Source organism: Lagenorhynchus albirostris, chromosome 2, assembly GCF_949774975.1.
Source record: "Lagenorhynchus albirostris chromosome 2, mLagAlb1.1, whole genome shotgun sequence".
In the NCBI taxonomy this organism is placed as follows: domain Eukaryota; kingdom Metazoa; phylum Chordata; class Mammalia; order Artiodactyla; family Delphinidae; genus Lagenorhynchus; species Lagenorhynchus albirostris.
The window spans coordinates 177,431,055-177,453,868 of record NC_083096.1 but is presented as its reverse complement, the minus strand read 5'-3'; the positions used below and the strand labels follow the sequence as shown (position 1 = coordinate 177,453,868).

Below are 22,814 nucleotides of genomic sequence, written 5' to 3'. Positions count from 1 at the left end.
CCCTAGTAATATTCTTTGCTCTGAAATTGATTTCATTTGTTATTAGTGTAACCACTCCAGCTTTCTTTTGATTCATGTCAGCATGGTATATTTTTTTCTGCACTTTTCTTTTTAACCATTTGTGTCTATATTTAAAGTGAGTTTCTTGTAGGCAGCTGGGTCTTGATTTTTTAAAATCTAATCTGACTGTCTCTGCCTTTTAATTGGGGTGTTTAGACCATTTACAGTTAATGCATTGTTAATATGGTTAGACCTAAGACTATTTTATTTTATTCTCTTTGTCCCATATATTCTCAGTTCCCTTTTTCCTCTCTTCTGCCTTCTTTTAGACTGAGAATTTTTTATTATTCCATTTTATTTCCTTTGTTGTTTTTTTAGCTCTAAATATTTAGTTTAGTGGTTGCTTTAAGGTTTATAGTATACATCCTTAAATTATCAGTGTATCTTCAAATGATGTTAAACCACTTCATGTATAGTGTATACTATATATGAATAGTATACCACCATTTCTTTCTTCCTGGCCTTTATGCTATTGTTGTCATATATTTTATTTTCATATATGTTATAAACCCATGCCACATTATTATTATTTCTGTTTAAACAGTCAGTTATCTTTTTAAAAGATTTACATAAGAATAAGAAAATTTTGTACATTTATTCATGTTGTTACCATTTCCAGTCCTTTTTATTCCTTTGTGTAGATGTATATTTCCATCTGTAATCATTTTCCTTCTGCCTGAAGGACTTCCTTTAACATCTCTTGTAGTGCAGGTGTACTGGAGATGAATTCTTTCAGCTTTTTAAAAAATTTATTTATTTTTGGCTGTGTTGGGTCTTAGTTACTGTGTGCGGGCTTTCTCTAGTTGTGGCAAGTGAGGGCTATTCTTCGTTGCGGTGCGCAGGCTTCTCATTGTGGTGGCTTCTCTTGTTGCAGAGCACAGGCTCTAGGTGTGCAGGCTTCAGTAGTTGTGGCATGCAGGCTCAGTAGTTGTGGCTCCCGGGCTCTAGAGTGCGGGCTCAGTAGTTGTGGCGCACGGGCTTAGTTGCTCCACGGCATGTGGGATCTTCCAGGACCAGGGCCCGAACCTGTGTCCCCTGCATCAACAGGCAGATTCTTAACCACTGTGCCACCAGGGAAGCCCCCTTTCAGCTTTTGTGTACTGAAAAAGTCTTTATTTTGCCTTTGTTTTTGAAATATATTTTTCAAGATATAGAATTCTGGGTATAGAATTCTGGGTTGACTTTTTCCCCAGTTGGTAAAGGACCTTGCTCCATCGTCTTCTCACTTGCATTGTTTCTGAAGAGAAATCTGCTGTTATCCTTACTTTTGTTCCTCTGTGTGTAATGCATCTTTTTCCTCAGGCTGCTTTTAAGATTTTATCTTGGTCACTGATTTTGAACAATTTGATTATGATGTGCATTGTTGTTGTTTTATTCATGGTTTTGGGGGACTTGGGGTCCATTGCTTGAGCCTTTTGAATCAGTGGGTTTATAGTTTTCATCAAGTTTGGAAAACTTTCAGCCTCTTTTGAGAAGTCACTAACCCATATATTAGGCTGCAGTGAAGCCTGGAAACTCTCTCAAGCCAGTAAGTCAGGGTAAGCATAGGGTCCATTTTGCTTCTCACCTCTCAGCGATCACCATTCTTTGTTATCTCATGTCTCATGTATTTTCTTATGGTTTTCACTAGTTTCACTGGGAAGGTAAATCTGGATTTCACCTTGTTACTCCATCTTGGCCAGAAGCAGATCTCACTCCTGTTTGTATTTTAAAACCCAACTTGACCGGCTTGGTGAAGTTTTTCTTATTAAGAACAACTGCTGTTAAATAAATGCACACTAGCGGTGTAAAACAGTATCTGAAAGCTGGTTTGAATTTAGAATTTTGCTGTGGAGACTTGAGAATTGGAAGGTGACATAGAATTTGGCTATAATTGATTATTATTTGTGTAGAGCAGTGGCCTCAACCTCACTGATAATTCAGTCCCACCCCAGACATTCTGATTTCATTTGTCTAGAGTATGGCTTGGACATCAGGATTTTTGGAAGTCCCTCAGGTGGTCATAATGTACAGCCAAGGTAAAGAGGCACTGGTGAGGTGGATGGCTCCCAGGCCTCCTCTAGCTCTGATCCACTCCGTCTTTCCTCTCTCTGTGTCCTCCCTCCTTCAGCAAAGTGCAGGTTCTGTATGGGGGGACGGACCTCTTTGATTACGAGGTTCGCAGAACCTTCAACAATGACATGCTCCTGGCCTTCATCAGCAGCAGCTGCATTGCCGCCCTCGTCTACATTCTCACCTCCTGCTCAGGTAGGGTTTCTTCAAAAGCCCCGCGTGGAGCCAGCCCCTTCTCTTCTTCCAGTGTGCTTCTCTCTGGACAAAGCCTTCCTGCTCAGGAATGCCAGAAATGGTCTTGAATCCACTATGTCAGAACTGGTGGGGGGAGGGGTGCTCAGACATCACCTTCTAACCCCAGGCAGGTAGACTGAGGTTCAGAGGCAGGTTGGGCCATGCCCAAGGGCCCCCATCCCCTTGACCTCCCACAGTTGAACCTTTTTCCCTTTGACCATCTTTTTCTTGCCGATAAACTTGCTGATAAGTTTTGGGGAGTCTGGAGTATCGGACACCTTATGAATTATTCTGTAGCCTGTTCTATAGTCCCAGTCAGCTGCCCTTAGTCCCCCAGTTTACTTTTCCACCACCATCTCCCCATATACCCTAGCTGCTTCTTTCTGCATATACAGTAGGTACTCCCGGTTGCTCTAGTGAATGAGAGATTGGTCGTACCTTCAAAAATGGAAAAGACATTCATTCATCCATGTAACAGATATTGATGGGGCGCCAACTATGTGCCAGATGCTCTGAGGTGCCAGGGATCCAGACACGTGGTGAACATCACAGACACACTTCCTACCCCATGGAGCCTCTAGTCTACCGGGGTGACAGATGTACATATGTAATAATTCCCCACTAGCACTTGAGACAAGTTCTGCAAAGATGAACCTACTCAAAAACGGCTTCATTTGCCCCTCAGGCCTCCTGCCCAGCCCCTTCTCTGGGTGCAGAAAACTGTGCTGGGCTCAGATGGGGTGGTAGAGGTACTCCCTGGGGTTGGGGGGATGTGAGGCAGGACCCAGCAGGGGCCAGGGACACTGAAGAGGTGCGTTCCTCTGGGTCCACCCACTCTATCCATCCCCTGTGCCTCTTGCCCTGCCCAGTGTTCCTGTCCTTCTTCGGAATTGCCAGCATCGGCCTCAGCTGCCTGGTGGCACTCTTCCTGTACCATGTGGTCTTTGGTATCCAGTACCTGGGCATCCTCAATGGGGTGGCTGCCTTCGTGATAGTGGGCATTGGTGAGTTGCCTCTGTTGCCATGGTAATGGGCCTTGGGAACTTGGGAACTCTGTCCCCAAAAGGGCCTTCTTCCAGGAGGCAAAGCCTGGCTTCCATGGGGGCTCCTTGGAATTGGGGTGGTGGGTGGGTAGAATATGAGTGGTGGGGGATCCTTGGCATATGATAGGTGGAGCCCCCACGGGCTGGAAGGAATGGGTAGCTCTTCTGGGTGGAGGTTAAGAATGGTGGGAAAGGTGGGAAGGGGGCTGAGGTTTGGAGGAAAGGGCCTGGTGCTGGTGGGGACGGGGGTGAGGAGCCAGGAGCATGGAGGGTGGGGCTTGGGTTCCTGGCCCAGGCTGGGTCTGACCGTGGACACAGCAGAGTGATCCTGAGCCCTGCTGGCCCGGGGCTCCCTCCCACAGGCGTGGACGACGTCTTCGTATTCATCAACACCTACCGCCAGGCCACCCACCTGGAAGACCCGCAGCTGCGGATGACCCATACCATTCAGACGGCGGGCAAGGCCACCTTCTTCACCTCCCTGACCACGGCCGCCGCCTATGCAGCTAACGTCTTCTCCCAGGTGGGAGCCCGCCCTCCCCCCGCCCTGACCTCCCCGTCCCTCCCGTGCACACCTGGCCCCTGGTCTCTGCTCTTCCTACCTGCCCCTTCTCTTGGGGCCACGCAGCCTCTGCCTCAAGGCTCCTGCCACGTCCCTAGAGTCCATTCTTTTCTCATTTTTAAAAAAAATTTTAATGGAGTAGAGTTGATTTAGAGTGTTGTGTTAGTTGCTGGTGTACAGCAAAGTGAATCAGTTATACATTTACATATATCCACTCTTTTTCAGATTCTTTTCCCATATAGGCCATTACAGAGTATTCAGTAGAGTTCCCTGTGCTCTACAGTAGGTCCTTATTAGTTATCTATTTTATATATAGTAGTGTGTGTATATGTCAATCCCAGTCTCCCAATTTACCCCTCCCCCGCTTAGAGTCCATGTTTGCTACTAGTCGTCATTACCAGAACTTAACCAATGGGAGAATTATAATAATACAAATAGTGTTTCTTACTGATGCTCGTTAATGATAATCCAACCTCCTTCCTGAAGGGCGTCTGGCAGTTTCCAGAGGCCCCCAGCTGGTAAGTGGTGAGCCTGCCCATGTCTGCTGAGCGGGGTCCAGGGCCCTCTCCACCCACTGGCTTCACGCCACATGGTCATGCCTCACACTCACTTTTCTCTCGCTGACCCCACGCTCCTTCACGTCTGAGTTGGGTTCAGGAGAAGGATCTTCGGCCAGGTCCTTGGTGCCAACAGAGCCTAGAGGACAGTGAGCCTGCCTGAATCTGAGAGGTTTTGTGACCTGGGCTGAGGATCCTGTCTAGAAACCACTAGGTGCTTTGGGATTCTCCAGGCCTTCCTAGAGAACCACATCCAGAAAACAGGCAGAGCTGGGTTCACATCCCACCTCTGCCATTTTCTGGCTGTGTGGCCTTCAGCAGGTTGTTTAACCTCTCTGAGCCTCGCTTTCCTCATGTGTGGATCATCAGGGACTGACATGAGATGACTGTGAAAGTGTTTCACAAACAGTGAAGGCCTGTCTGCTTGTGGGCTACAGTTTCCTTCTGACTGCCACACCCCGTGCAGGTCCCTGTGACCCTGCGCAGGGAGCACACCCAGCCTCCCTATTCCCATCACAGCAGCTTTCCCTCCCTTCCCTCTCGCTGACCCGTGGCCTGCTCCAGCAGGGCACGTCTTCCTCTGTCCTTCATGTAATAGCAGTTATGGAGCGCTTGCTCTGTGCTGAGCACTGTTCCGGGCAGAGGGCTGCGGTGTGGACCAGAGGTGGGACTCTTCCTCCCCTGCCCTGCCCCTGGCACCAGCCCGGCCCTCTGACCACCTCCTAGGCCAGTGCCTCTGTTCCCGCAGCCCCGGCCTCCTCATCCTGCCTCAGTCTGAGGGTGGTCGGGTGTCCTGAGTGCCTCGCTGCAGAGCCCCCAGGCTCCCTGGGCTCCAGGCCTGGTGGTCCCACATCCCCCCTCTACTTCCCCATTGCCAGATCCCGGCCGTCCACGACTTTGGCCTGTTCATGTCTCTCATCGTGTCCTGCTGCTGGCTGGCTGTGCTCTTCACCATGCCTGCTGCCCTGGGCATCTGGAGCCTTTATATGGCGCCGCTGGAGACTGCCTGCCAGACCAGGTGAGCCAGGCAGGGGGGCGCGTCCTCCTCTCACAGAATATCCGTAGCAGGCCCTTGGGGGGCCATTCAGCACACCCTCCTATCTCCCAAGAGCCTCGTGATTCACCATTGAGCACCTTCCGTATGCCCAGTCCTATGCTGGGCACTACTGGGGGAGCAGAGGAAGAAGAGAATCCTGTCCAGTAGTTACACCTGACCACCTACTATGTGCCAGGAAGTGGGCAATGAGCTTTCGTACGAGATCTTACTGCCACCCTCCCCAAGGACCCTGGCAGCTGGGTCCTCTTAGTTCACCCATTTTATAGACAAGCAAACAGAGGCTTGGAGCAGTTGGGCAACTTTCTCAAGGTTACCCATTTAATAGGCAGTGGAGCTGAGATTTAGACCACATAATCTGACTCCGGATCCCATGCTCTTAGCCGCCACGTTAAATGTCCTCGAGGTTCTCGTCTTGGGAGAGGAACAATATTTAGGTGCAGTGAGTGGTGTGCAGAGTTGAGTGGATCAGCCCAGAGCCGCTGCTGAAGGTCTAGGGGTTGGGGGTCTCGTGGGCCAGGTGGTCAGTGGCGGGGGGTGGGGGGGCGGGGACAGTGACCAAATGGAATCCAGCCTGGGTGGCTGCCGGGGTTGGGAGTCCTGAGGAATGATGGAGGGTCTGGGCTTGGGGCAGGGCATGCATGGGCAGGACTGTCAGGGGTCCACGACAGCATCCACCTGACCATGGTGAGCCAAGGAGGGGCAGCGAGGAGCTCAGACTCGGGCCTGGGACACGCTCAGCTCTCCCACACACACCTCCTGCTTCAGGGCCACCATGTATGGTGGTATGGGTTGGGCACTGGACAAGGGCACTCCGGCCGAGGCACAGTGGTCTGCACGATAGACGTTCAGATTTGACTATTTCTGTGACAGTTTTGTGACATAGAAGCAAAGTGTCTCGGGTAAAGGGCTCCTTGTTTATAATCTCTACAGAGACACCAACTAAGCCCGCCCTGTCCCGCCCCCCAGTCTGGGGGCAGTGGACGCAGCAGTCTTCCCAGTCCTGGGCTCCAGCCTCAGCCTCTTTGCCTGGCGGCTGCGGACCCTTGGACGTGTTACCTAACCTCTCTGCATCTCAGCTTTCTGTTCTATAAAATGGGTACATGTAACCCCGTGAGGATTAATGAGCGAATCTTACTCACCGCCTGGCACGTAGTATTCCTGGCACATTCACCGCGTGCATTGTTCTTGTCCCCAGTCCCTAGGGTGAGCCTTGTCTCCCTCACATTCACTCCAGCCGAGGCCTCAGCTACGTCCTCAGCCCAGCCCCGCTTCCCCGTCCTCCTGGTGTCAGGGCCCTGGGCACACGATGTGGGAGACATGATTCCCCTGCTTTGGTCGCCTTGATGCTTGGGCTGCGAGTCATCGTCCCCTCTCCCTGGGTAATGGCTGCTGTCACCATTTGTGTCCCCAGAGGAAGAGTGGCACCCGAGGGCCCCAGGGCTAGAGAGGACTCAGGTGCAGGCTCCTGGAAACCTGTGATGAGTGTCCTATGTGAGCTGTCGGCAGCGGTGTGATACCTGGGTTCACATGTAGCCGGGACCTTCGCCCCCTTCCCTGGACACCCAGGACTCACCCCCTCCTCCCACTGTCTCCACAGCTGCCACCAGAAGTGCGGCTGCAGGAGCTCCCTGCACTTCCCCGGGGACGTGTTTGCTGCTGCTGAGCGGGCTGGGGGCAGCCCTGCTCAGGGCCCCATGCCCTACCTGGATGATGACATCCCCTTGCTCAATGTGGAGGAGGAGCCAGGTGAGAGCTGGTGCGGGCCTCCCGCTGAGCCTGCCGGGGACCCAGGGGATGCCTCGGCCAGGGGAAGTAGCCCTTGGCGAGCTGGTATGAGGACAGGCTGGTCCTGAGGGGAGGGCAGGACGAGATCCCCATCGAGCGTTTGGGCTTCCCTGGAGAGGGCAGGGACCAGGGTGGGCTCTGACCCGCCTCTGGGCCGGCCCTCTGACAGGCCGCTGCTCTGCCCTGGCAGTGTCGCTGGAGCTGGGAGACGCGTCCCTGGTGTCTGTGCCCCCCAAGGGCCTGCAGCCAGCCCCCGATGGGGGCAGCCGGGGGCAGCTCATCGCCCAGCTGCAGGAGCTGCTGCACCACTGGGTCCTGTGGTCGGCCGTCAAGAGCCGTTGGGTGATTGTGGGTAAGTGGGCTCTCCACTCTCCTTTCCCCCATCTTGCAGCTTCTCCCAGTGCCTAAGGTGTGGGGGACAGACCCCACTCCATGCAAAGAACGTGCAGGCATTGGGAGCCCACTCCTGTTCCCCAGATGAGCTAGAGGTCAGAAACCTGGGCTGGTGTCCCTCACTCTCGGAGCTTTACCCTGCTTCCTGTGTAGAATAAAGCTGGTTCCACGACAGCTGTTGCTTCTTGAGCACCTACTATGTGCCAGTCGTGAGGCTGGGCAGCAGAGCAGAGCGCCCAGTGCTTGGGCTCTGGCTTTAGACCAGCTTGGCTGAGTTGGAATCCTAATTCTGCTGTGTACTAGCAGCGGCACCCTGGCTGCGCCAGTTAGTCTGAGCCTCCGTTCCCTGTCCTAGGAGTGAGGACAAGAATAGTATCGATCTACTAAGGCAGTTGTGAGGAAAGCCACAGCGTATGTAAAGAACTGAGCCCCGTGCAAGGCATGTAGTAAGTGCTCAATGAAAGCTAGGTGCTGCCATTACTATTATTATCATTATTATCATCACTGACTGTATTCAGGTCTGTGTAAGATCGAGTGGATATGCTGGCTGTTTACAGACTGTTAAGGGCTCTAAGGTGGTGGCTGGTTCTTGTCCAGGAACGTGAGCTTATAGCTTACAGTCTGACCACCAGTGACACATGTAACAACCGGCCCCTACCTCCGAGGGACGGACCCCTAGCAGCCTCACCCACAGGCTGGCACGCTGGGCTTTGCCCTGCTCCCTTGGGATACCTGCCCCCCGCCTTCCCCATCCCGTCCCCATAGAGGGAGCAGCTCTTTCCCAGAGCTCTGGAAGCCCCAGCTGCGAATGCCTCCACCCCACCCCACCCCTGGCCCCAGCCCTGCCTAGCGCAGCATCCTTTCCTCGCAGGGCTCTTTGTCTCCATCCTCATCCTGTCCCTGGTGTTCGCCAGCCGGCTCCGCCCCGCCAGCCGGGCCCCGCTGCTCTTCCGGCCGGATACCAACATCCAGGTGCTGCTAGACCTCAAGTACAACTTGAGCGCCGAGGGCATCTCCTGCATCACCTGTTCAGGTGAGGGTTTCCTGCCAGGGTGTCCCCTGTGGGCCCCTGCCCCTTTTGGAGTCCACGTCTCCAAGACGAGAGATATGAGATCCAGGCTCCCCATCACAGTATGACCTCAGGCAAATCACCCCACCTCTAAGCCTCAGTGTTTTCACGTTTCATTAAACGAATAGCTGTGCTGGTGCTGGGGAGGCCGCAGTGGGCAGGACAGGCTTCTCGAGCTCAGGGAGTTCATTCCACTGCTGGGGCAGGCCATATAATAGTAGATCTGAGCTGTGGTGGACTAAAAGGAGGGTGACTGGGGAGCTCAGCATCATGGAAGGCTTCTTCCTGGAGGAGGGAATGTCTAAGGCAACACTGAGCCTGCCTGGGTGGCAGGGAGGGAGGGAAGGAGTTGACCAAGCTGGGAGAGGAGAGGAGAGAAGCGGTCTAGGCAGAGGCGAGCACCAGAGAGGGAGGGACCAGGGCCAAGTTTGATGGAGGGAGTTGCAGGAGCTAAGGCTAGCCAGGCAGGCTGGGCCAGGGCCTGCTGGGGTACAGTGAGGAGTCGGGATTGTATCATAATTGGCACTGGAAGCTAGTGGAGGGCTTTAAGCAGAGAAGGGCCAGCGTGGAGCGTGGCTGGGAGCCCAGGTGGGAGTCTCGTGCAGTCATCTAGACAAGAGACAGTGGGGGCTGGAGCCGGTGTGGCCGATGGTGACAGTGAAGACGCGAGGTTTTTAGGAGGTGAAACCCACAGGACTTGGTGATGGAGCGCGTGCCGGGGATGAGCTCAGAGGTGAGATAAAGATGTCTGCTTGCCTTAGAGTTAGTCTGATCCAGGCTCTCGTCTTACAGAGGGGAGCCTGAGGTTGGAGTTGGGGCGGGGGAAGTCGACCCAAGGTCATACAGCTTTGCCGGGTGGTTAGAAACCAAATGAGAAGACACTTGGGTGACTGCTTCCAGCTCCCGGGGGAAGACCCGCTGACTGCTGTAATTGCCTTCATGTAATTAGGGTGGTGTTCAGATTAACCTGGGCTTCCCCTTGGTAAATGGCATTAGCCGAATGCATGATAATTGGCTGCAGCCCAGAGAGGTGCCCGAGGAGCCCCTCCTAAATTGGCCACATCCCCGCTCCTCTCCCACCTGCCTGGGCATCGAATTTCGCTCCAATGGCACTGCCGCTGCAAGGCCTCCCACCGTCCCTCAGGGCCTGTCTGCTCCCACTTCACAGATGGACAAACCCTGGGATGGTCCCGAAGTTCCTGGAAACATCTGGAGAAGGGCCAGGACCCCAGCCAGAGTCCAGCCCCAGCCCCTTGTATCTCTTAGCCTCTGAACTGCCCCTTAAAGGGGCCCTTCAGGCTGTAGCAAAAAGATTTTCGGCTTTAGGGGCAGACAAGACCCATCCTGATGGGGCTGTGCCTCTCACTTCCCCTGAAGGTCATGTAACCTCCCTGAACCTCTGCTTGCTTGGGGCAAAACAGGAGGCCTCCCCTACCTCTGCTAGTGGATAACATGCCGTTTCTAATTATTCCTATTTATCAAGCATTCATCGCAAGCCAGACACGTTGCTAAGCGCCTGAGATGCAGCATCCCCTTTTGTCCCTCACCCACCCTCTGGAGGTACCCTCTGGGTGTCATCCCACTTGACAGAGGAGGGAAGTGAGGCGTGGTGAGGATGAGCAGGGTAGGCTGCGAGTGTCCTTCTCTGGATGGGGCTGGCAGGTTCCTTCCTTTGCCTCAAGATTCTTGTAAATTCAGCATTTGGCCTTTCTTCAGTTCCATCTAGTTTCTTTCAGACCCCTGATACCACCCTCTTCCCAAGCTGAGGGCCCTGGGGCCCATGTCCCTCAGGTCGTCTGTCTCCCAGCCTTGGCCGGGCCCAGCCAGGGAGGCCCTGCTGTCTGACACGGTGCGGGGGTTGGGGGGGTGGGTAGGTCTGTTCCAGGAGAAGCCCCACAGCCTGCAGAACATCCGGACGTCCCTGGAGAAGAAGCGGGGCTCAGGGGTGTCCTGGGCCGGCCGGCCTGAGGCCGCCCTACAGGGTCAGTGGGGAGTGTGCACTGGCTGGGTGGGGCAGTGGGAGGTCCTGGTACAAGGGTGCAGGGGCCCTGTGGGGAGAGCACATTAAATCCATGGTTTGATTCTCCTTCGGGAACAAAAGCCTGTGTTCTTGGGTCACCGTGGAAGGGTCGGTGCGGGGGTGGACCTGAGGCCCTTGTCCTTCGTCGCACCAGCTCTCTTCAGCCAGAACAGGGCAGTCCCTTCTTGCCGCCACGCCAGCCTGGCTTGTGGTGCACTGTGAACTGCCTTGTGTGGCAGATCCATCCTGAGTGTCTGGGGGCGGGCAGGGCGTCCTGAACACTGGAGGCTGGCTTACCCCTGCTGGGGTCTCCATCAGCTGTGGGATGCCAGGATGCATGTGGGAATAAACCCCCCACATGGGGCAGTTCTGCGTGTCCTTGTCATCACACGGCCATCGTCCCCCCTCTGTGCCCACCATCCTCACCAGCAGCACACCCCCACCATTCACGCCAGGCCTGGGACATCGTTGTTGGCGTCACTTCTACTACCCTAGTTCCTACTAGGGCTCCCACACCATGGCTCCCACCATCACTGTCACTCCCTCTACCCGTGCTGCCACCCCATCCAGTGTCCACCACCACCTCCCCTCCATCTATACCTCCATCCCATCCAGTGTCCACCACCACCTCCCCTCCATCTATACCTCCACCCCATCCAGTGTCCACCACCACCCCCCCTCCATCTATACCTGCACCCCATCCAGTGTCTACCACCACCAACCAGTCCCCCATCATTGCCATGGGCTCGGTCCGGTAGAGAGGAACAGAGCCACCATTCAGTGATGACCCCAAGGTCAGGCTCAGCTCCTCAGTCAACAGAGCAGAGGCTGGGCTGTTGCAGGGTTAGGGGAAGCCAGTCGAGGTGATTGTCCCTCCTCCTCCCCTCGTTTGTCCCTAGACTCCCCGGGCACTGTGTACGTCTCCAAGGTGAAGAGCAAAGGCCACCCGGCTGTCTACAGGTTCTCCCTCAACGCCAGCCTGCCTGGCCCTTGGCAGACCGTGTCCTCTGGGGACGGGGAGGTGCCCTCCTTCCAGGTGAGCCTGGCTGTCCTTAAGTGAGCTGCCACTACCAGGGGAGGGGGCCCTCAGTGCCACACTGGTGGGCACTGGCCACATGGGGGTGGGGGCAGGGCCTACGAGGATGGAGCTGCTCCAGGCAGGTGAGGACCCTCTCCCACCGTCAGCCAGGCCTGCGGCAGGGACCTGCAGAGTGGTGAGAGCACAGGCTGCCGAGTCAGCCAGGCCTGGGTTCGAGTCCTGGCTCTGCCATTTATAACCTGTATGTCTTTGGGAAGATTATGTAGTCTCTCTGAGCCTCAGTTTCCTCATCTGTGATACAGGGACATGAAAGGTACCAGCCAGGGATGTTGGAGGTACGTGAGGCAAGGCCTGTGCGTTCTGTAACATCTGGAACATAGTAAGTGCCCAGTAAAATGGGAGCTGTTAGTTAGGTTGTTGTTCTCAGCCGTCTGTTCTAGCGCCCCAGAAAAGGGGCTCCCAGGGCCAACCCAGGCCTCTGATTTTTCCTCTCAGGAATAATTTGTGTTTCCTTAACATGTTACACCTCCTGGGTGACAGTTCCATATGTCAACTCATTTGTTCAGGGTTTATATTTCCATTCGAAAGATGGGGTGTGTGAGGCGTTCCCTGGCTCTGACCTTTGCACTGCGGTTCTCGCTGCCTGGAGGGCTTTCCTTCCAGCTTCATGCGTGGCTGGCTCCCCATTCAGCCTAAATGTCGCCTCCTCCTAGGACCCTATCCTTACCATCCTTACCAGTTTGGCCTCCTCTTCCACTGCCCCATTCGTCCTGTGCCTTATCGGCCTAATAGTTAATTCAGGGCCCTTCAAAGAATCTGAAGCCATCATAATTGGCAGCTCCAGGAGGGCAGGGCAGGGACCAAGCCTGTCTGGCTCACAGCCACATCCTCAGAGCCCAGCTCAGGGCCTGGCTTGGAGTAGATCCTCAGTTCAAGGAAGGACTGAGGCTCAGAGAGGTAGGGAAGGATTTGCTCCGTCTTTAAACTTGAACCCAGGCCTCCTGCGCCTCTGTCCAGGTCTCTACCCCCCGACTCTGGGGGCTGGAATGGGGGCAGGGGGCGGCGAGCGCTCCAAGGAGGGAGGGGACCGAGCCTGAGGCTGGGCCCAGGCCAAGGCAGCCTCCCAGAGTCACCTGTCTTGTCTCTGTCAATCCACTGCTTAGGTGTATAGAGCGCCTTTTGGTAACTTCACCAAGAAGCTGACCGCTTGTATGTCTACAGTAGGGCTGCTCCAGGCGGCGAGCCCCTCCGGCAGGTGGATGGTGACGACCTTGGCCTGCGACACCAAGCGGGGCTGGAAGTTTGACTTTAGCTTCTACGTGGCCGCCAAGGAGCACCAGCACACCCGGTAACAGCCTCGCAGATAAGTTGGTTTCCACCAGCCCGGCCCACTCGTTTGCCCCTCCCACGACACCTTTCAGAAACCCCAGTCCATTTCTACCCATCTGTTCAGATGCTTCTCGCCCAGGACTGGGGATCGGGGACGCCAAGACGCCAGGCCCGCAGTTCGCTCCCCCACCTGCGGCCTTCCCTCTGCATGGCTCCCGCGGGAGGCGCAGCGGCTGTCTGGCCCCTCAGCACGCCAAGCAGTTCCCAACGCAGAGCCTTTGCGTTCGCTATTCCCTGGGCCTAGGCTGCTTGCCCCTAGCTCCTCCTGGGATTGACTTGTTCTCAAGATTCAGGTCCTTCCCCAGATGCCTACCCACCCCCAACAAGGTTTCCCTCCCTGGTGAAAATAGCCGCACCCGCCTCTCCCCATGCATCACCCCGCTGCTCTCGTTCTGGCTTCTCCCACCACCTGGAATCATACTGACCTACTGGTTTATTACCTGTCCTTGCTCAGGAGCGCGCAGGCATCCTGCGTGAGCAGTTCGGTGCTGTGTCCCCTCACCTGGTGCTAGGTAGCGGGTGCTCAGGAAACACTTGCTGAGTAAATGAATGAATGAATGAGTACACTGCATTCCTCTCCAAGGCACTATCCACGCTCTCAATACCTACAGTTAATTCAGAAAACAATTACTGAATGTTCCCCCTCCCTCGGACTGTAAGGTGATGGGAGAGAGCCCGTGTCTGTTGTCTTTACCTACTGAATACGCACGCCCTACCTGGTGCCTGGCATGAAGTAAGTCCCCATGAACACCTAATGATCAACTGCACTCCGTGCCCCGGGGGTCTCTGAGCCAGCTGGGGCCATCTTTTCCCAGGTTCCCCCCGCCACGTTCTGACCATTGAGGCTGTGTCAGCCGAGGGCCTGTCTCTCATCCATTCATTCATTTAACACTGAGCACCGACTGTGAACGGGCACGGGGCTAGTGCTGGGGATGGGAAACAAGACAGATGTGACTCCTGCCCTCGGGAGACAGCACAGTGTCATTGCAGATTACAATACGTGCTCTGAAAGGAAGAGCGCACTGCTGCTGTGGTCCAGAGAACAGCAGCGCGGGGCCTGCGCTGGTGACAGCAGGGACCCATGGTCTCTGACAGGGCCTGGCCTCAGGACATTGAACGCCCACACGAGGCTGATGCCTGGGGCAGGGGGATGACCAAGATGGGCTCACTGGGCCCTTCTGGCCTGGCACACCTCGGCTCGGGGCATGAGGGGGTCCCTCTGCCTCCCCTCCATGGTCGGGCTCACGCTGCACATACAGTAGCCACTGGGGTCAGGCTGCCTGGCTGAGCTTAGAACATTCTAGAAAGAGCCTTGAGCTACATCAAGTCCAGTGGTGAATAAGCTAACCGTGGAATCCTTTCTTCAAACAGAATCTTGAGGCTCTGTCACTGTTCAGATTAAAGTGGGGCAGGGGGCTTCTGAGCACCGACCCCCAAGGCTAGCCCTGGGGCCCCTTGAGGACCGTTTGGAAGCTGCTGGTCTCTTCCACCCCTCCTGCCACAGGCGAGGAGACACATGCAGAGAGGGGAAGTGCCTTGAGCAGGACCACAGGGTGGGCCTTGGCAGGGGCGGGACTAGAACAGGTATCCAAACCCCAGGCCTGAACCTAAGATTAAATCCCTGTGCTGGGGGAGCCCGAGTCCGTCGCCTGCACCCTTCCAGCCCCTGCTCACAGCCGCCTGTGCCTCCCCTCCCCCACTGCTCCTGGCCTTCCTGGCCTCAGTCCTGGCCTCGCCTCCTTTGCCTCCACAGGAAGCTGTACTTTGCCCAGTCCCACAAGCCCCCTTTCCACGGGCGTGTGTGTGCGGCCCCTCCTGGCTGCCTGCTCGGCTCCAGCCCCGATGGGCCAACCAAAGGCTTCTTTTACGTGCCCAGCGAGAAAGGTACACGCGGGGAGGCCGCGGCGGGGCCTTGGGAGGCTGGGCCCCGCCTTCCCATACAGCTGTGACTCCCTCCGCAGCGCCCAAGGCCCGCCCCTCTGCCACCTTCGGCTTCAACCCCTGCGTGAACACGGGCTGTGGGAAGCCGGCGGTGCGGCCGCTCGTGGACACGGGGGCCATGGTCTTCGTGGTCTTTGGCATCATTGGCATCAACCGCACGCGGCAGGTGGACAACCATGTCATCGGAGACCCGGTACGCGTGCCCACGTTGGGCAGATGCCAGAGGGCCCGGCCACACCAGGCTTGCAAGCTAGCGCCAGCCCAGGGCCTGCCGGCCCGGCTCCGCACACCCCCTCTCGGCTCCCTGGCTGCTCACCTGGCCCACAGGCTCCGCTACGCGGCCACATTTCTCTTGAGGACTGAGCAGCGTTGAGCTCTTAGAATCGCCCAGGAATCTGGGTACAGTGGGGCCTGAGCCAGCGGCCCTGCATCATTAGGGGTGGCACGGAGGTGAGGGCAGTACAGGTGTGCAAAGCCTCCCTGCCCTCCTCCTCCTGCACGGGGCCCTCACTGTGCCCACAGCCCTTGCTGCGTGCCTCGGCCATGGTGCCCTCGCTCGGGGTGGTCTCCCCACCTTGTACGTTTTTGTGCCAGGGCTGGGCTCTTGGGCGTCGGACGGGAGAGGAACTGACACGGAGGTGTGACTAGGTCTGTGCCTGGCACTTGGTGGGTACTGAGACATGGTGGGAAGGACCGTGGATGTCGGTACTCTTGGTCATGACCCCTGCCTTGGGAAGTCAGCCTGGCTGGGTGTACAGGGTTTCAGACAGGAAGTAATTCGGGAACCAGGTGGGGTCAGAGGAGATCTGTCCAGTCTGGATCGGGAGTCCGCAGGTGTTCAGAGGAGGGGTGGGGAGGCAGGGAGGAGAGGAGGCCCGCGCTGGAGGACAGGTGGGACTCGGCTGTGCCGAGGGAGAGGGGAAGGCAGGGAGCCCAGGTGAGCGCGTGGTGAGTAAGATCAAGGAGGGGAGGCTGAGGGGGCCCGTGCGGGTGGGCAGCAGTGGCAGCAGAGGTGCTGCCAGCGGCAGGGCAGAGCAGGCTCCGGCAGGACCGCGGGTGACCAGGCAGAGGGCTCCAAGTGCTGGCGACGACGGTAGCAGGAGCTGCCGGAGGTTCCTCCCCGGGGGTGGGGCCCAGGATCGAGTTCCCGACTCACTGAGCAGTCGCACTGGCTTGTGTCTCCTTGGGAAAGGGCAGCGTCATCTACGACAGCAGCTTTGACCTCTTCAAAGAAATCGGGCACCTGTGTCGCCTCTGCAAGGCCATCGCGGGGAACTCGGAGCTGGTGAAGCCGGGCGGGGCCCAGTGCCTGCCCTCAGGTGCGTGTGGGGGACCTGAGAGTGGACAGCCCCGAGGGCGCATGTGCCTGGCGTGAGGGCATCTGCAGACATGTGTCCAAGCTTATGTGTGTCCACGCTAGGGTGGGGGGCGTGCGAATCTTCCAGATGAGAGCGGGCTCGTGCCTAAAGGTGAACTGGTGCAGAGCGGCATGGGCGTTGGCGGGGGTGTGGTGTGCAGGGCGCACCTGCAGGAGGAGCTTTTCCAGAACTGGGAGCGAGGCCGGGAGCCGGCACAGACAATGACCTGGGTCCGGCCAGGGCTCTTCCTGAGAAGGCACGAGATGTCAGTTTCTGCCCTGACGGCTAATAGGTGTTGTAGGTTTCCCGATGGCATTGCCAGTGGTTCCAGACACTTTTTAAACTAGGAGGTTGGGGGAAGGGTGCGTGCCCCTGTGCATACACACCCAGACGGGTAAGTACACATGCGCAGGCAGGATCGGGGGAAGAGGTGCTCCCTTCCCGGTCCCCGCCCCGACCCACCTCTCCCCTCTCCCCGCAGGCTACAGCATCTCCTCCTTCCTGCAGATGTTGCACCCCGAGTGCAAGGAGCTGCCTGAGCCCCACCTGCTCCCAGGGCAGCTGTCACACGGGGCCGTGGGCGTCAAGGATGGCCGAGTGCAGTGGATCTCCATGGCCTTCGAGTCGGTGAGCCCCGGGTGGGCCACCGGGTGCAGGGCAGTGTGCTGACCTCACAGAGTGCAGTGTCACCACGGGTCCCCGGACCTCATCCCAGATCAGAGCAGAGTGGCTGTTCTTCAGAGGGGAGGCTGAGGCCAAGAGGGGTGAAATTGCTTGTCCAAGGCCACGGGGTTGGTGAGCACCAGCAGCAAGTGCTAAACCAGCCGTCTGACCGCCAAGCTCGGCCTTTCTGCCACACGGGACGCCACCCACCCCCCACCCCCCTCCCTCCCCGACAGCCCGAGGTCCACATCGTTTTCCGGGGGCAGGTTACAGTCCAGGACACTCCCCTCTGCCACTGTGAGGGGGCAGGTTTGGGACCACAGAGGCCCCGTGCTGGGCCCCCCCAGGAGAGATCGGAAGACAGGGGACCAGCCATTCGACACTTCACTGCTTCCTCTCTCACCCCCTAGGCTCTGCCAGGGAGACACCCATGCACACACACCCATGCACACACATGTGCACACACATATGCACACTTGCACACGCACCTCCCCGACCTGGGCATTGCGGGCCTGGCCCTAGCGCTTGGCACTGTGAGACTTGCCAGGTCTGCCCCTGTTGCCTCCGTGCTGAGCCCCGGGGTCCAGTCCTGGCTCTGATCCTGCTGCGCTCTGTGTCCTTGAGCACAACACGCATCCCCTCTAGCCTCCAGTTCCTCCTCTAAAGATGAGGGTTACGGCTCCCCGCCCGCCCTCTGGCAGTCATCGAGAAGCTAGGGTAGGTCAGTCACGTGAAGGTGTTGGGGAACGAGAATTCATGTGCCAAGGGCGATTCTTGTTCTTCGGCTCCAGCCCTACTTTCTGTCCCACCACCTGTGCCACTCACTGCACGAGCAGCCAAACCCCTGGCCACCACGAGGAGAACCCAGACCCCCTCCCAGCCCTCAGTGAGCCCCAGGCTAACGCAGACACCACTTCAAAGCCCCACGTAGCTTTTTAAAATTGTGATAAAATATACATAATAAAATTGGCCATTTAAACCATTTTTAAGTGTATAGTTCAGTAACATTAAGCATAGTCACAACATTGTGCAACTATCACCACCATCCATCTATAAAACTTCTTATCTTGCAATACTGAAACTGTCCCCATGAAACGCGGACTCCCCAGGCACCCCCTCCACCCACCACTGCTTTCTGCCCCCGTGGATTTGACTACAGAGGCGGAATCCCACAGCGCTCTTCTTTTCGTGCTTGGTTCGTTTCACGTAGCACAGCGTTCTTCACATCCATCCATGTTGTAGCCGGCGTCTGAATTTCCCTCCTTTTTCAAAAAGGCCGAAGCCGCAGACAGTTGGAGGAGAGAATCCCTGCTCAGGCTCCCCCACCAGCACGCAGACACACACGTGCACACAGACACGCTGTACACTGGTTTGTGCTCAGGGAGAGCAGGATTGGACCAGCGAGGTAACATCTATAAATGTTCCAGAGCTGGGCGCTGTGAACCAGACAGGTCACCTGCCCTCCCGGACTCACAGTCCAGCCAGGAGAGGAGGGGCAGGTTGCCGGGCAGTGACGAGAACTGTGATGGGGAAGCACCGAGGACTCGCAGAGCCCAGAAGATGACCATCTTGGGGCATCAAGGAAGGCTTCCTAGAGGAGACGGAAACGTCACGCGGCTTGAGGGAGGGGTGGGAGCAAGCTGTGCAGAGGGCAGAGGGACAGCGTGGGCCGAGGGTGGGACGCGGAGCTGGGAGACTCTGGAGGTTGGAGGTGGTTCTGTTGGAAAGGGACGGGGACTTTGCTTGAATGGGGACCTGCCGCTGCTGTGAGAGTCGCACGTGCACCCAGAGGCTGGCGGGAAGTGATCTCAGGTGGGCTCACCCTTCGCACAGCGCGCTCCCTGCGCAAGTGGCCAGAGGCCAGCTGCAGCTGGTACGGAGCAGACCAGCCACCACCCGGGCAGCAGCGTGGGCCACAGCTGCCCGCCTGTCTCACTGGCTCCTGTCCCCGCAGACCACGTACAAGGGCAAGTCCTCCTTCCAGACCTACTCGGACTACCTGCGCTGGGAGAGCTTCCTGCAGCAGCAGCTGAAGACGGTCCCCGAGGGCTCAGCCCTGCACCGCGGCTTCCAGACCTGTGAGCACTGGAAGCGGATCTTCATGGAGATCATAGGCAAGCGGCAGCCCAGCCCGCACCCCACAGGGTCCCGGTGGGGTGGGCGCTGGCAGCAGGGACACGGGGAGGTGACCTAGAGCAGGAAGGGCACGACCTGGCCTGTCTGAGCCACACTTGTCTTCTCAATTCTGGCCGAGAGCCCTGGAGAAACTGGGATGACACAGTGGCCGGGAACACTGATCAGAGACCAGAGTTTGGGTCCCCTCCTGCTTGGGGGGCCACATTCTCTGATCCTGAATTTGGCCACCTAAAAGGTAATGGTAATGACCCTCACGGCAGTGGTCTCTCATTTGGAGCCCTTCTTGATGCCAAGCCCTGGCTGAGGCCTGACCTATGTCATCTCTTTAAACTCCAAACGAGGCCTAGGGAGTAGGTACTATCATTACCCCATTTTACAGATGAAGAAATGGGGGCTCAGAGAAGTCAAGCGGCTCACCCAGAGTGGCACAGCTGGCTGTGACGGTGCCCGTCTGTATAACCCCAGTACCTCTGGTCCACGAGGGTGAGGGGACTGTGGGTGCCCCCTGGTGCAGCCCAGCTGAGGGCCCCCTCCTCTCCCTTCCAGGGGTGCAGAGCGCCCTGTACGGCCTGGCCCTCTCCTTGCTCATCTGCGTGGCTGCGGTGACTGTGTTCACCACCCACGTGCTGCTCCTGTTGCCTGTGCTCCTGAGCATCTTGGGTAAGTGGCCCGGGTGTCAGGAGCGGGCAGGGGTCTCGCTGGTGGCTTCCGGTCAGGAGGTTTCTCTCCACCCTCAACTGTCCCGTCTTTTCAGTGAAGGTTTCCCGACTCCCCACCCCAAGCAAAAAGAGCCTCTGTGACAGTCATTCATAGGACCATGTGCTCCCCGAGGGGAGCCAGGTGTCACCAGGTGGTAGCTCTCGTCCCAGGGACATGTTGCTACACTTGTCCCCTCTTTCAGCAGCCCCCCCCAACCCAGCTCTCTCTGGCCCTGTCCCTACTCATCGCACCTGTCACCAGAGCTGGGGCCTCCACTGTAGACTTTACCACCTTCCCCAGGGGCCCTTAGAATTTGTCCAGCAATCCTCCAGGACTGTATGGGTGGGACCAGGTCCAAGCTGCCTCCCTGCCGCCTCCCGTGCCCCGTAGGCAGCGTCTGCCTCGTGGTGACCGTCATGTACTGGAGCGGCTGGGAGATGGGCGCCGTGGAAGCCATCTCCCTGTCCATCCTCGTCGGCTCCTCCGTGGATTACTGCGTGCATCTGGTCGAGGGCTATCTGCTGGCCGGAGAGAACCTGCCCCCGCACCAGGCCGAGGTGAGCACCCTGCCTGCCCCACCGCTCCCCAGCAAATCTTCTCCCCCCTCGGTGCCAATGAGGACCCCCAAGGGTAGCTGGACACCCCTGGTACCCAATGCCCAGCCAGGATGTATTCTAGGAGGCTCAGTTTCCAGGGCCATTCTCCACATCCAGGGGACTCAAGTTCTAAAGCAGCCCCACCCAAGCATCACTGTGGGTGGTGGGTGGTGGGTGGTGGGTGGTGGGCGGGCCCACTGCCCCCAGCCTCTGTCTCCCTGAGTGAGCATGCGGGGTTGAACCAGGCGATGTCCAAGGGCCCTTCCTGCTTCTCGGTTCCCTGAGTCTAAGTCTCACTCTGGAGCCCGGGAAGCAAGTCTGAGCCCTTCTAGTCGTGACCCTGAGGCCACCAACCCCTGCCCCCACTGGACCCTGTGGCTTAGGGAGGACATGCCCGTGTACCAGTGCCAAAACTAGCTCTGGGTCTCGTAAAGTTTTTGGCTTTTCTTAGTTTGGAATTGTGTTGGTGTGAAACATTCATAAATATGTAAATTAAATCGGTTATACATTTAGCTGCTCTTGGTCAGAAGAAGGAAATCAGTTCCAATCACGGCTCACATGTTTGAGGACCTACTGTGCAGTCATCAATGCTCTGGTTGTCATAGCCACATTTAACACGCCCTACTGTGTGCTGTGCACTGTGAGCTGCTGCAGGGGAACCGCTTCAGCTTCACGCCAACCCCAGGGAGCAGGTGCTGTTATCACCCCCGTTCACGGAGGTGGAATGGGGAGCCCGTGAGGGCAAGGCTGGCCTTGGACAGCGATGCGTGTTCATCCCAGGTCCAAGCCCCCATTCCAAAGCCCCAGGCAGGGAGGCACCCCCTCCTGCTTCTGGGGCCCCAACTTTCTCTCACCCACACCCAGGATGCCCACTCGCAGCGCCAGTGGCGGACGCTGGAGGCTGTGCGGCATGTGGGCGTGGCCATCGTCTCCAGCGCCCTCACCACAGTCATCGCCACGGTGCCCCTCTTCTTCTGCATCATCGCCCCGTTTGCCAAGTTTGGCAAGATCGTCGCACTCAACACTGGAGTCTCCATCCTCTACACGCTCACGGTCAGCACAGCCCTGCTCGGCATCATGGCGCCCGGCTCCTTCACCCGGACCAGGACTTCCTTCCTCAAAGCCCTGGGTGCCGTGCTCCTGGCAGGGGCCCTGGGGCTGGGCGCCTGCCTGCTGCTCCTCCAGAGCGGCTATAAGATCCCCCTGCCCGATGGGACCTCCCTATAGCCCTGGCACTACGTCCGGCTTTGCACACCTTTGGTCCAGTGGGTCGGGGACGAGATGCTCGTTCTCTGACCCCAGGGGCACTTTGTTCCCAGCTTGGCTACAGCTAGTTACGTTCCCAGGCCTGGGCCAGGCGACACTCACCTGTGTGACCCACACTGCCTTCATCTCAGTGCCAGCCACCGCTGGGTGGTCAAGCTGGCAGCCGCCCCGGACTATGCCTGGCGGCGGAAGAGACCAGCCTTCCCCCTGTGCCTGGTCACCATGAGGGTCAGGGGATTTTTTCAGGGGGCTTCCCTCGCACACTGCCTCAGTGCTCACAAGAACTTTCTGATGTGGGTGTTACAGTTCCCCCATTCTACAGATGTGAAAACCGAGGCATCAGGAGGCAAAGTGACTGACCTGTGGCGGCACAGCCAGAGCTGCCTCCTTCGGGGACTTTGCAGGAAGAGCACAGTGGGCGCAAGGGCAGGGCCTTGCACTCCCTGCCCCCGCCTCCCCATCAGTTTTACAGCGGCCAGTGCTGGGTGGTCCTGTGATCTTCCCCAGGGCTTTTAGTCCTGGCCGGGGAGCACGGAGGGACCGGCCTGGGGTACTGCATGTCCCACCCCTGGCCCCAGCCTCAAGGGGCTCCTGCTCTTTGGAAGCCATGGGGCCCCAGCACAGCCTTCCTTACAGATCTGAGCCCCTACCTCCCCCACCTGACTCTGGGGTTGGAATTTGGGGGAGGGGGAGCTGGCCGTGCCTGCTGCCTGCTCACAGCAGATGGTTCTCATTAAAGTGAAATGAAACTGCAGACCGCTGCCATTAACACGAGCATTTTAAGCATTGCTGGCTCCATCGTATTCTTAAAATTGAAATAACTAAGTGTCCGCGTGCCGCCCGGCCGGAACCTGGCACGAGGGGTGGGGCCGGGCCTGGAAGGAGATGGAGGTGG

General features: G+C 57.3%; 1 protein-coding gene across 1 annotated transcript in view; it reads left to right on the top strand.

Annotated features, from left to right (window-relative positions):
* The window catches only part of DISP3 (dispatched RND transporter family member 3), a 29,325-nt gene extending 7,445 nt beyond the window's left edge, over positions 1–21,880 (top strand). Inside the window, exons 3-20 of the mRNA XM_060142822.1 lie at positions 2,171–2,307; positions 3,216–3,350; positions 3,752–3,912; positions 5,387–5,526; positions 7,163–7,311; positions 7,541–7,702; positions 8,615–8,776; positions 10,687–10,794; positions 11,732–11,868; positions 13,035–13,219; positions 15,014–15,144; positions 15,222–15,394; positions 16,394–16,520; positions 17,041–17,186; positions 19,177–19,336; positions 19,905–20,018; positions 20,448–20,614; positions 21,518–21,880. Of these exons, the coding sequence (XP_059998805.1) occupies positions 2,171–2,307; positions 3,216–3,350; positions 3,752–3,912; positions 5,387–5,526; positions 7,163–7,311; positions 7,541–7,702; positions 8,615–8,776; positions 10,687–10,794; positions 11,732–11,868; positions 13,035–13,219; positions 15,014–15,144; positions 15,222–15,394; positions 16,394–16,520; positions 17,041–17,186; positions 19,177–19,336; positions 19,905–20,018; positions 20,448–20,614; positions 21,518–21,880 (2,857 nt within the window). The remainder of the gene's footprint in view (positions 1–2,170; positions 2,308–3,215; positions 3,351–3,751; positions 3,913–5,386; positions 5,527–7,162; positions 7,312–7,540; positions 7,703–8,614; positions 8,777–10,686; positions 10,795–11,731; positions 11,869–13,034; positions 13,220–15,013; positions 15,145–15,221; positions 15,395–16,393; positions 16,521–17,040; positions 17,187–19,176; positions 19,337–19,904; positions 20,019–20,447; positions 20,615–21,517) is intronic.
* The last annotated feature ends 934 nt before the right edge of the window (positions 21,881–22,814 follow it).